Below are 13,255 nucleotides of genomic sequence, written 5' to 3'. Positions count from 1 at the left end.
CTGCTGCTCGTCTTAGGTTATTCAAACCACCTTTCTACTCCACAGGAATAGACTGCTTTGGACCATACAAGGTCAAGACAGGCCGCAGATCGGAGAAAAGGTGGGGAATAATATTCAAATGTCTCACCACTCGGTGTATACATCTTGACCTCCTAAACAGTATGGATACAGACTCCTTCCTCATGGCCCTCCAACGATTCATTTCTCGACGAGGAACACCCCTGGAAATTATATGTGATCAAGGAACTAACTTCAAAGGAGGAGATAAGGAACTACGGGCAGCTTTTAACAACCTTGCTCCGACTCTACAGCCGGTCCTGATGACTAAAAGAATCCATTTCAAATTCAATCCCCCGCATGCACCCCATTTCGGTGGAGCCTGGGAGAGGGAGATACGTTCTGTGAAGAATGCTCTGAAGAGAACCATTGGTGCACAGATGGTCACTGAAGAGGTCTTAAGAACAGTCCTAATTGAGATTGAAGGCATTCTTAACTCAAAACCCCTAGGCTATGTATCCTCAGACATTGCGGACATTGACCCCGTAACCCCAAACCTTCTCCTTATGGGCCGACATGATTCATCACTCCCCCTGGTATCCTATTCTGATTCTGACCTCCTAGGCCGACGACGATGGCGACATGCACAAATATTGGCAGATCACTTCTGGCGACACTTCATAAGAGACTATCTACCATCCCTCCAAAGAAGACCCAAATGGCAGAAGGAAAAACCAGATCTCACATTGAACTCTGTCGTCATGATTATGGATTCACACCTTCCACGAGCCCTTTGGCCTGTAGGAAGAGTGACGCGCTTGCTGAAAAGCCCAGATGACCACATCAGAACTGTGGAGGTCTTAGTACAGGATAAAACCTATATCCGCCCTGTCTCCTGTCTGATCCCCCTGCCCTCGCTTCCTGAAGACTGATCCTGATCATATCAACATATTTCTCACTAGACATATGGGGGCGGCTGTTGTAGAGACCCACCTTTTAGCACATCCCAGCACACCCACTCACTTCACCAGATGCACCTTGTTTAGTTCTCTCACCTTTGATTGGGTGTGGTGCTTGTCCTTGATTGCACTCACCTGTCACACATTAGATGTCACACAGTACATAAGGACTGCATTCACTTTTGGCTCACTCTTTCCTCACTTCCACACGGGGCGGCAGCTGAGGTGAGGTTCTGTTTGGGTTTTTATTTTATGTAATGTTAAGGTAATGAGTAACTTGAATCTCTGTTTTCTTTCAGCATTGGCAGTCCATGTGTGTCTTTGTTTCCTTCCTTTTTTGCCTTATTTATTTGAGAATAAAAGGAGTACCCTGAAAATAATTCTGCATTAGATGGCTGCTTTTCTTATTCTAACCAGATGAGCCCATGAAGCTGATTGCTTCAGCCCTGAACCTTCCTCCCTTCAAAACATCTGTCACAGCCCTGAAATAACAGAAGCACAGAGTGACCACAGTTTTTTCCACAGAACAGTTTTTCATCTCTCCTCTTGTTTTATGGAGGTAAAACATCTCTGATAAGGTCATATATGAATCAGATAAAATACCACAAGTGTCTAGTATTACAGTTTAAACATGTTTGTCCTCTCTCCATTATTTTACATTCAGTTCTGTCTCTCATCTCTTTTCCCCTCACTTCCCAACCAGCTGCAGCAGATGGCTGCCCCTCCCTGGGTCCGCTGGGGTTCTTTCTGTCCCCCTCTGCCAAGTGCTTGCTCATAGAGGGTCCTCTGATGGCTGGGGTACTCTCAGAAATCTTAGGTGATTTTACATTATGGTTTAAAATGCTTTGAGTGAACAGTTATTATCAGCTGAACTGAATTTTCCATTTGAAGCAGGAAACAAGTTTACCAGTCCAGCCAGTATTCGCTACACACTTACTAATAAGTTCCCTGTCATGACAAGTAATCCAGAGACCACAATGAAAAGACAATGCTTAAAAGAAAGTGATGGCAAAAGGCCTCAAAACCATTTTAAACAGCATAAAACTCAAACTCTAGCCAGATGTGGTTAAATGACAAAAATTAGTCATGTTACTGATCCCGCACCACAGTTTCTCCTGTGACTAATCCAGTATTATATTCAGTCTTCTCTCAGCTGCTCCCTGTATGGGTCGCCAGATCAAATCACCTGCCTCCATCTCACCCTATCCCAGCATCCTCCCCGGTCACATCAATACTCTGCATGTCCTCCTGCAGCTGCATCTGCATCGTCATCATCTCCCTCTCAGCCTTGCCTCTCTGACTTTGAGCTGTCCCTCTGTCTCCAAACCAAACAGCAGGTCTTGCTGTCTGTTGCTTTGGATAGCTCAGGCTCACGTAATTCGATCTCATTCTTTATCATCCACATGTTCAATTTGGCCACAATGTTATGGATGCCCTTCCTAACACAATCCTCCCCCCTTTATATGGGCCTGGGACTAACGCTAGGAGTGTCTCGGTGGCGTGTGGCCCCCTTGTGGCTGGGTTTGGTTATTGTATACAATACTATTTACAATTTTGACCAAATACAAATTGACAGTTAATATTTAAGGCGTAAGCAATATTTTCCTGAAAGATCGGCTTTGAATGCAGTTTAAAACTTTAGTTTACATCAGCAGTTTAAAGGAGCAGAAGGCAAATCTGAGGGTTGGTGTGTAAGTTAAGAGAGGAAACTTTGTCAAAACTGTAAGCAGTCCAGATAGCTGAGATCTATAATGAGCCAAAGTCTAAAATGTTTCCAGTCAAATGTAGTCACTGATTTAGTCTCTAACGGTGTGTTTTAGCTGAATGGGCTTTACGTCACTTCACATCTCTCACAACACAGCTTAAGAGAGACAAGTCAAAGGAGCTTGCAAAGAAAAGCGTCTGGACTTAAGTTACTTGAAGACGTTTCACCTCTCATCCGAGAAGCTTCTTCAGTTCTAAGGTCAAATGGTGGAGAGTCCCAGATATAAACCTAGTAGGAGTATCCCCCCTCAGAGGGACAAAAGGATCCCCTGATCATCCTCTAATCGCCTGAGCCAAGGTGTGAAACTGGGTGTGGGTTCCAATCAGCCAGAGTTTCGGGTGAGTTCATTATGAAACCTGGCCCCACCTTATCATGCGAATTCCTGAGATCAGATGGCCCAGGATGTGAGTGGGCGTTAAGGCGTCTCGGATGAGAGGTGAAACGTCTTCAATTAACTTAAAGAAGTCCAGACGCTTTTCTTTGCAAGCTCCTTTGACTACGATGACCTGGATGACTGAGAACCTTCACAGACTTAAGAGAGACAAACACTGGATAAACACATACGTACTGTGTCACAATGACCTCATGAAGTCCTCCTTGTCTGATCTAGTTTTTCTTAGCACGCACACATTCCTCCCAAAGGACTAAAGAATGTGCTGACTGTGAAACACAAAAACCAGTCAGCGCACTTGTGCCTGATATTCTTAATGATTTGAAAGTACACAAATGAACACGCATAAGCATGCTGAGGATGAAAAAAATGCAAAATATTCCAAAATATCCTGGATGGGAGATGGTTAATTCAGCAGCTGCATCCACCGGCAATGTATTTGTCATTTGAAACAAAACTTTTAAAGTTAAACTAAGCGAAGAAAAAATTATTTTGTGTGTGTGTACTGGATTAAAAATAAAAACTAGACAGTTGGTCTGAGAATTGCAAGGTCTGCAGCGTCCGCTCCTGGCATTAAACCATCTGAACTGCCTTCACAGAAGTTCTCACACTTGATAATCATATTGCAGTGCATTTGATCAGCAGCACCAGGCCGATACCCTCTCGGGTCCTATGGACGTGGTGACCGTGTACTCAGTTTTCCACAGTTAGTCTCTACTAAGACTAAAAGAAACATGATCAGTGCTAATCAGCAAAGAGATAAACTCCTTTATTAGTAATAAATGCCTGACTGTTATAGTTACAGTACATTTCCCTTTTAAGACAGAAAGTAAACAATAATCAAAAATAATCAAGGCCTCATTCTTCTCATGTGTTCAATGCTCCCTTTCATCATTAGGATCTTTATAGTGTCCGACACCTTTTCATTCAACAGGTCATATTACTTAACTTCCGTCTTCATTATCCTGTCTCTCACGGATACAGCTCGTCATAACTGTCATTTTCAATTTTGTATTCAATTGAAGTCCATTTTGAACCTCACAATAAGTCGAGAAGTGAAGCAATGATGCCCACTTTTTAACTTTTGTACTATAAAGAGATCATTTCCAGTTGTTATTAAAATGTCATTCCATGCGTCTTAAATAGGAGCACTGACATGAGTCAAATCAGCTTCAGTCATGGTTTCAAACAGTAAGACCAGGATAACACTGCTGATTTGTGACGGTCTCCATTCTCACAAATGTAAAAACGGTGCTACATTTTCTACAGCATCATTTTTTCCATATTACATTAAAAGAGCAAACCTTTGAAGTCAGTGGAGAATGCCCAGAAAAATACATACGCTCGCTACAAACACATCATGTGGCTGTCAAAAAACAAAAAAGATTTTTACTTCTGCCCTGTTTCGCCTGCTTACACCTCGAACATTAAAGGTTTGGTAATGTGAAACATCTGGTTACAGAGCAGCTGAAAAACACTCCTACATGAGGGGAATAACTGATTTTTTTATGTTAGTGTGTTACAATGTGATGTTCTGCTGGTAAACCGCAGGTCCTAGTACACAAATATACTCCTAAAAAATGGCTAAAGATACATAAACAAAAAAAGCTTTCCAGGTGCCTGGAGCTTCTGATCGAGAATGTGGAGGATGTGTCAGAGCTGTTCCAATCCAACGAGGCTCGTCTCTGCAGCCCACTGCTGGCCAAGATCCAACAGCTCAGAGGGCTCCTGTTCACGCCTCACTGTGTTTTTCTGGCATAGGTTTAGCCCACTCAATATTCAGTCTAGAATGTTGTAGTTAAACAGTGTATGACTGGAGTATTTTATTTTGAATTAAATTTTTATTTTACTCAGTACATGGCAAAAGTTTGGAGCCACCCCTTGTTTCTTCATATTTTGCTATGAAATTTTGAAACGGGTACAGCGATTGTTTCAAACATACATGGAAAAACAGCATATAAGGCAAAAACTGAGTTTGTATGTTTAGCACCTTTATCCTTTAGCATAGTCTGAACTCTGAGCAGCTCTCTGTCATCTCTGTGAGGATCTTCAGGAATCGTTCTCCAGGCTTCTTGGATGTTTCTACCTCTGAGCTTTGATTGAGAGCAATTGATTGTGGTGACACTCCTATAGTGCTTAAAATCTGGGACTCACCACCAATTGCTCTTAGAACTGAAGAAGCTTCTCGGATGAGAGGTGAACCGTCTTCAAGGAAACTTAAAGAAGTTCAGACACTTTTCTTTCCAAGCTTCTTAGACTACGATGACCTGGATGACTGAGAACCTTCACAGACATGACGAAGCACCATCTCGCTGGTGTACCTCTGTACTTATTGACAAAATAATGAACTAAACTGTCAAATTTGGATTCTTCACTCGATCAGACCTGTTTACACTGATTTTCAGTCCAGTTTCATACCTCCGCCATACCCTTGTTTCCCTTCATTAAGCACGGCTTCCTGACAGTCGCCCTTCCACTGAGACTAATAAGGCAGAGATCAGCTGGAGATCCAGATCATCTCTCAGGTTCTGTGTCAGGTCTTTGCTGGAGTATTTCATGTTTTTTTTAAGGACATGACTTTCAGATACTGTTCATCTGCAGCAGGTGAGACTTCTTCTGTCCACTTTGCTCAGATTAGTCGACTATCAAAATCGTCGATGACTAATTTAATAGTCAACGCGTCGTTTGAAGCTTTGTAGGATCCCAAAAGACGCAGGAATAAGTAGTAGGATTTAAGTGTAATAACCGACCAAAACAGAAAATGCCAGCACTGCATGTATAAGGATGCCAGCTGCTGTTAAACCCGAAGAAGAAAAAACTGTGTCCCAGAATTCATAGCGCGGCCTATCGCGGCCTTGCTCAGTTTCCAACATTGGTGGCAGCTAGTTAGTTTTAATACTACTCTTAATATTCTTTCTGGGTCACAAAATAAACGTTTAACATATTTTCAGTATTTTATTTGTTCCTGAGTAAATCGGTTTGGCTGAGATTAAAATTATAGTTTTAAGATAGCTGAATAAACCTCAAGCAGACAACTGATTATCAGAAGTGTGAGATGCTCGAGAGTATACTCCGGTGTCCTGTTATATTTTAGATAGCAAGGAGCAAGGAGTTTATTAAACTCCACTGAAACAATCTGCAAATTTCATTTAAATTCAATAAATTATCATCTTGTCTTTATTTTTTAGTTAGCACATACCTCAAACACTTAAAGCTGTAAGCTAATGATAGTTACATAAGAGCAGATGCATGCTGGTGCAATAAGCTGTACTTGTACGTCCAGTGGATGCATGATCTGATTAGTCGACTAATCGCAAAAATAATCGGTGACTAGTCGACTATCAAAATAATCATCTGTGGCAGCCCTAGATTCAGCTGAACAAATTATGTGCCTAAAGATCCAACTTAACATTTATTCTCTGTTGACACATCGCTGGTTCATTCCCTGAGTTAGGAACCTTTTCACACTTGAATCATTCACATTCCTCTGGAAATGCTCAGGTGCAAGGACTGGATCACAAGTGAGTGAATAAGCAGCTTTCTGAAAGCCTCGAGAACTTAAAGATTACAAGAAAGTCTGGCTCCTTGGAAGGAAAATATAAAGGAATGAAGGGTGGCTCAAGACTTTTGCACAGTCCTGTATAATGCCATGTTCGCAGTTAACTAATACGAGGACACTTAACACAGTTGGGTAAAGACCTAACAATATGGAGAAACTCTTTGGAGAGAGTCTGTGTAATCTATTATTGGAATGAGGGATGTTCAAGCATGTTCAAGTTATTCAGGAAAGATACTGTCATATTTCTGTTTGATGGCCAGAGCACGAGCAGCTGGACATGTCATCACCGGGAGACGAGGGGGTCCCAGATCCAAGCCCGACAGCTCGTTCATCAACTGTTTATTTACTCCCACATCAAAACCTGTCAGCAACAACAGCACATTATAAAATGCAGGGAAAAAAAAGACACCATTAGAGGATTACTATGTCAGTGCAAAGCTATCACTTACCAAGTTTGATGGCAAAACTCACAAGCTCCTGAATCTTGAACTGCTCGTAAAAATCAGATTAAAGATGTACAGATGTGAGCAAAGTGGTACAAATGATCAAGGACACACAGCAGCGGTAGAGAGATCAGCAGTACCTGTATCGTCCTGGCTTGGACGAGGTCGCCGGTCTCGAACGCCAATATGAGCTTGTTGACGTGACATCCTACGTAATTATATGTGCTGCGTGCAGAGAAATAAAACTACTGAGCATAGAGAAGGAATAAAGACAGAGCATCGTGCAAATGAAAAGTCACACACACACATACACACCTGCCAACTGCTCCATGGACTCCCATTACCAAAGCTCCTAGAAGTTGCTATTTTTTTAAACGAATTACATTTTTTAGGATAGTTCCATGGCTAAGGTTAAAGTGACAACATGCTACAAAAAGAGGAAAGACTGACCTCGTCTATGCCATAGAGGACTGACCAGTGAGGCGGAATGTAACTGATACACTGGCCCAAGTCCATCAGGTCACTCCCAGTGAACTTGACGCCTCTAAAGGAAGGGATGACCTTCTCAATACCTTCTATTAGTTCTCTCACGTTCACTGAAGAAATAAAACAAACAGGAAAATACCCCCCCCCCCCAAAAAAAACCCACATTATAAAAGACATATAAAAATTTAAATGGTTAGAAATGTCCAAATCTCAGACTGCCTCACCGTTGACACCAGTGACTGATGGGACATGATAATAATAGAAGGGCAGAGTTGGAGCAGCTGAAGCCACTTCCTGGAGAAAGGTCCTCAAAACATCTGAAGCGGGGTGACAAGAAAAGAGATGCATGTTGTCATGTATGAAATGTGTTATTAATGCTGCAATATGCATGTCTAAAAACATCACACACCTGCACTGCTGGGCTTGAAGAAGGACGGAGCAATGACTGCTATACCATCGGCCTCAATCTGTGCTGCATGGTGAGCCTGGAAGAAGGACAATGAAAGATGGGAAATGAATGGATTATCAATTATCTAAAAAAGAAAAGAAACTCCATTAGATATTAATAACAAGGCAAATTATTACCTATGACATTTGGATATTCTGAATAGATTTATAATCCCCACAATAAACGCCATTGCCTGATAACATCTGACTGGTCACGTGATGTGTGACATCATGTGCTCTGGAGACTTTACACCAGGCCTCACAGTCTGCTCTCTCCTCTCCTCCTCACTGGCTGTTTTTTCCTCTTTGACACACTCGCTCAGACTTACTGTGCACTCAGGCCTTGCATGCACGCTCATGTGCTGACAGACACACACGCACATAAGTTTGATTTGTTGACTTCTTTGTCAGCCTCTTTTAAGCAGGGTTGTGACTAGGGCTGAACGATTATGGAAAATAATCTAATTGCGATTTTTTGCCCCAATATTGCGATTGCGATGCGATATGCGATTATTTTTTAAGGTCTTTGTCTTCTGTATTATTAAACAAAGACAAGCAATACATCATATAGTATGGCCAATACTATATTACATTAATTTTAAACTGTTCTTTCCTGGAAGACAGACCTCTGTTATGATGACATGAGGTGATGCATGAATTGATGACTGACATTTTTATTTAACTTCTTCAATCACAACAGTATATTTGAACATACACAATAGTTTATTTTTAGCTTACAAACATCTGAGCATAAAGTGCTGACAAGGAACCCTGGTGTAAACATTAAAATGAAAGTCAGTACAATGTGCAGATTGCAGAAATATACATAAAAAAAATCAGTGGCTTTACCACACTCAGTTTTTCGACATCTGTGAACTACTAGACAGTCATTCAATTAAAAAATAATATTAAATAAATAAAACTAATAAATAAAAAATACACACATCTTACTGATCTCTGCAGTCAGTAACATTACACATAAAGTGCAAACATAATAGCAATTGTATAAACACACACACAAACACGCCTTTAAATTGATTAGCGTCACCGCTGTCTCGGTGGAGTTTAATAAACTCGGCCGTCTGCTTCTTGCTATCTAAAATATAACCAGACACTGGTGTAAATTCTCGACTGTCTCATACTTCTGTTTAATAAGTTTTCTGTTTGACGTTTAGTCAGCTGTGTGAAAACCAAGGAGGAACCCACCCGGGGGATTAATAAAGTTTTATTTTATCTAATCTAATAACTTTAATCTCAGCCAAACCGATTTACTCACGAACAAACAAAACACTGAAAAAAGCCCAACAATAACATTTTTAGGTTGTCTAAGTGACTTATATATTACGTTTAACCCGAGCAGCGAAACTCCGCGGTGATCTGAAAATGATGTGCCGGGAGTTGTGCCGTTCTCGGCCGCATCAGTAACCCTCGAGCTCCCGGCTAGCTGTCGAGCTGGTGGGTAGCAGACGCCTCTGAAAACGTCGAAGCACTTTTGCAAATATGGGATATCTTGATAAACCGAGCAGATATTTGATGTTTACACAACTACTTTCTCGCCTGAAAATATTTTAAAAGTTTATTTTGTGACCCAGAAAGATTAGTATGAGTAATTTTAAAACTTAGTAGCGGCCGCCATTGTTGGAAACTGGAGTTTGGCTGGGCCGCGCTATGAATTCTGGGATATGGTAGTAATTTGGACAGCCTTCGGCGCGTCGGTGTGACGTAATCGGTCTACAAATGCGGCCTCAGGAGGATGCAGCCCATGAATTTGGACATGTCCAGAGTATAATCGCAGCCTTTGCGGTTAGAAAATTGCACTTGATCATGTCGCGATATTATCGCAAATGCGATATATCGTTCAGCCCTAGTTGTGACACAATGAACGGACCTCTAACCCGCACCAAACAACATGCTGTTCTTTAACTGACATGTGACTGTCACACAGGACGTCATGTGCCAGATTATTCGCTGACTGGGACCAGATATTTCCTGGACTCGGCCCCCTGCAACACAGTGACTGCCTCACATTTCAATAGCTTTACCATTTAAACTGAACACATTTAATATAAAGTAATATAGAAACAGTGTTTTATTTTTACTGCAGGCACATGTGGTGCCTGAACACACCGCTAATATTAAATCTGACTTATCTGATGGCCATGTTGTGTATACCTCAGGTTAAGGCAAGGCTAAGCCTGCAATACTGCCTGACTAGGTCAATGTGGCGGAAACTCCACTTTAACCCTGTGTTACTAAATTTAAACATATTTTCACACAGGAGCTCGACAGAAAATGGAATCATGACATAACTCACCAGTTCTTGGGTGTCTTTAAGACTCAGGCAGCCAACATGAACAATCACCTGATCCATCCTGTGGAGAGGAGAACATTTCCTCAATATCTATTTTTTAACTGTATACTTATCACTTTAAAGCCCATGGTGACTCTAGGGAATAGCTACAATGTGCATGTGCTTGTTCGATTGTTTCTTTGCGTAATTTTGGGGGGTTTTTGAGTAAAAATCCAATTGCCTGCGATGACTCACTTGCCCTTTGCTTTTCGACACCACTCCTCAGCCAGGAGCTTCCTCTCTTCCACACTGAGAGACATGCTCTCACCCGTGGTGCCATTCACTGCAAGCAAAGAAACGTCTGTCCAAGATCCACATCACTGAAACTTAAATCTCAAGATTCTCAGTCTTAAAAACCAAACAAGATCAAAAAGCATGTCAATAAATAGACATAAAAGGATGGCGTAGCCTATAATAGTCTAGCACAGCCCACTTGCCACCGCTTCAGCAAAGGATAGAAAAACTGTAAGAAATGAAGGAAACCGCCACGGCGAACCAGTCATCGTGGAACTTGTGCCACAGACTGCTGACTGTGCGATAATTCACAGCACAAAACTATTTCAAGTCTAGAAAGCAGTGGTGCAGACAATGATGGGGAAATTAAATAGAGCTGGAAGAGCATAAAAACACAATGAGGTACAAAGATCAGCACAAACATCCTCTGCTGACTAAGCACTCACAGAAAGTAGTGTGGAAATGAGACGTTAACACAGGAGAAGCTCAGGCTGAGCTATAGTGATTCAAAGGGCTTTTGGTGAAGTGGAAAATGAAGCGGTAAGCATTTCAGAGTCACGCCTGGCTCACGGGGAGAGCTGTGCAGAGGAAAGGGCAGGATCTTGACATTGTCTAAACTTTTCTCCATGTATGTGCCACCAAAAGAGCCGCAGATAACAGTCGGCACTCGAGACGTGGGAATCTACTTCAGCTTGTGCAGAAATTTCAAGGATGAGTGTCTGAACTGAAGAAGAATGCTTAAACTGCAAATAACAAGCGTAAAGACCAATGTGCCCTTTTTCCAGGAATATTATTACACGGGGAAGCAATGGTCTTCATTAACAGCTCACAGCAGCATTAAAAAGGCACCCTGTGGAGGTTGGTTTCCTCGAGGAACAATGGTGCAATAACGGCCTCACGGCACCTGGTTTTTAGTGTTTTGTGGACTGGACACAGCAGGAAAACTGCAGAATAATCCCACCAATCAGATTACACAAAGGGATATTCAAAGGTTGAGACTGAGTGGGGTTTCTTTGCATGTTTCACTCTTTTCTCTGGGCTATTTTGCCTCCAGCCACACGTCACTGCAAGTTCAACAAAAACATTGCATTCATAATCCAGAGTTGATTTTTGCGGTAACTCTTTGTTTTCTCTGTTTATCTGTGGAAATTTCACACCAAAGGTATGCATTAGCTGGGACTAATTTTGAATACGCCGCCCCAGCAGCTGCAGGAGACCAGTGTGTTGCATTCTTGCATGGATATGATAGGTGTGATATACAATATTTCATAAAGGCAATAATTTGAGTAAAAATTGATGGAAAGTTTCTAAAGAGCTGGATATTATACTCAGAAGGAATCATCAGTTAAATGTTTACATGGGATTTTTATTAGAAGTCAATAATGTTTTATTGAGTTGTGCAATTCAGCTAACTTGCTATGGTTTTATCCAACTCTGACTACATATAAAAACATACTTTAGATTATTTTTACACCAGGGAATGTGATTAACAAAGGAGCAACATATCTACCACAGTAAAACAACAGTATGTATACAAATCAGCGGATGAATCATGCAATATTAGAGTTGATTCAGGTGGGGATACAGAAAAAAAACACAAATATAAAAAGAAAGAATCCACAGGTAAACTTACCAAACACGTTATTTACACCTTGCTTCTCTTTCAAGTAGTCAATATAAGGTCCAATCACTGATAGGTTGATTTCACTGTTTTGGGAGAATGTGAAAAATATAGACCTACACATGTGGCAAATAACAATACCTGACAACAGGTGTGTAAGATGCCCGTCCCTGCGCCTCCCCAGTTTCAATACATCTCACACACTTTTACTGAACAGACACACAGGAGGAAAGAGGCTTCAGATCCCCTTACCCTTGACTGGTGATCGGAGTGAATGTGGCTGCAACAAGTCCGGTGAGCTTTTTGTCGGCGGCAGGAGCCATGATAGACATGTTCTGGCATAGAAAGGCACACTGGAGTGAAACAAAAGAAACACCGCAAAACAAACAGGCGAGACACAGCCTTTGACATCAGCACACTCACAAACTTTATAATACACCACAGAGCGCTGGGGCACGGTGTGTAAACAGAAGAATGGCTGTAAACTGATATACTATGAAAAGGAAATTATGGAGCATCAAAAGCAGTTCCAAAGACGATCTCCAGCTTACCTGCACGGTCTTTCCTTCTGGGAGGCGCTGGCATAGGTTTTAGTTTTAAGGGAAGTGGATCTCTGGTTATAACTTGTTTTTTTGGACAGGGATTTGCTGAAATGCTCGTCACGTGAACATCAAACAACTAAACGTCAATGGACATCGCAAAGATTCATGGGAAATGTAGTTAGTTGGGGGGGGGGGATTGGATAACAAGTAAATATGAACTTTATCCGCTTTTATATTAAAATATTTCAAATTAAATACCTTCCTCACCTTCACGCACACACATATCGGACAGCAACTCTGTTGCTTGTGAAGCTCGCACACAAGAATTTCACTCACATGTGCTGTACCAATGTACCTGCACATGTGATGTGACAATAAAAGTGATTTGATTTGACTGTTTTTTTAATGTATTGATAGGACTGAATTTACTCAGCATTCATGGTGCATTCAATTTCCATCAG

The 13,255-nt window shown here is 41.5% G+C and overlaps 1 protein-coding gene across 3 annotated transcripts; it reads right to left on the bottom strand.

Annotated features, from left to right (window-relative positions):
* Positions 1-3,903: 3,903 nt before the first annotated feature.
* npl (N-acetylneuraminate pyruvate lyase (dihydrodipicolinate synthase)) lies at positions 3,904-12,880 on the bottom strand. Of its 3 annotated transcripts, XM_085348338.1 has the most exons (12): positions 12,804-12,880; positions 12,505-12,587; positions 12,265-12,338; positions 10,593-10,680; positions 10,362-10,419; positions 8,010-8,085; positions 7,825-7,917; positions 7,565-7,710; positions 7,430-7,476; positions 7,255-7,339; positions 7,121-7,160; positions 3,904-7,032 (listed from the first exon to the last, which is right to left on the bottom strand). In XM_085348338.1, exons 2-12 carry the CDS (start codon positions 12,582-12,584, stop codon positions 6,890-6,892), a joined length of 930 nt encoding a protein of 309 aa, XP_085204464.1. In that variant the 5' UTR covers positions 12,585-12,587; positions 12,804-12,880; the 3' UTR covers positions 3,904-6,889. The 3 variants fall into 3 exon arrangements, with proteins under 3 accessions (XP_085204464.1, XP_085204465.1, XP_085204466.1); XM_085348339.1 differs by lacking the exon at positions 12,804-12,880 and having other exon boundaries at positions 12,505-12,673; XM_085348340.1 differs by lacking the exon at positions 3,904-7,032 and having other exon boundaries at positions 7,062-7,160.
* Between the last annotated feature and the right edge of the window lie 375 nt (positions 12,881-13,255).

This window comes from Diplotaxodon limnothrissa, linkage group LG23 (genome assembly GCF_057381915.1).
Source record: "Diplotaxodon limnothrissa isolate DT_005_m linkage group LG23, D_limnothrissa_male_GT1.1, whole genome shotgun sequence".
Lineage (NCBI taxonomy): Eukaryota > Metazoa > Chordata > Actinopteri > Cichliformes > Cichlidae > Diplotaxodon > Diplotaxodon limnothrissa.
Note: the sequence above shows the minus strand (reverse complement) of the source record. Positions and strands in the feature narration are given on the sequence as shown.

Coding starts and splice junctions, on each gene's coding strand:
- npl (XM_085348338.1), bottom strand. CDS start 12,584: ATGTCTATCATGGCTCCTGCCGCCGACAAAAAGCTCACCGGACTTGTT. Junction 7,918..8,009: donor CTTCAAGCCCAGCAGTGCAG/GTGTGTGATGTT, acceptor ACCCCGCTTCAG/ATGTTTTGAGGACCTTTCTC. Junction 7,033..7,120: donor GAGTTTTGCCATCAAACTTG/GTAAGTGATAGC, acceptor TGTTGCTGACAG/GTTTTGATGTGGGAGTAAAT.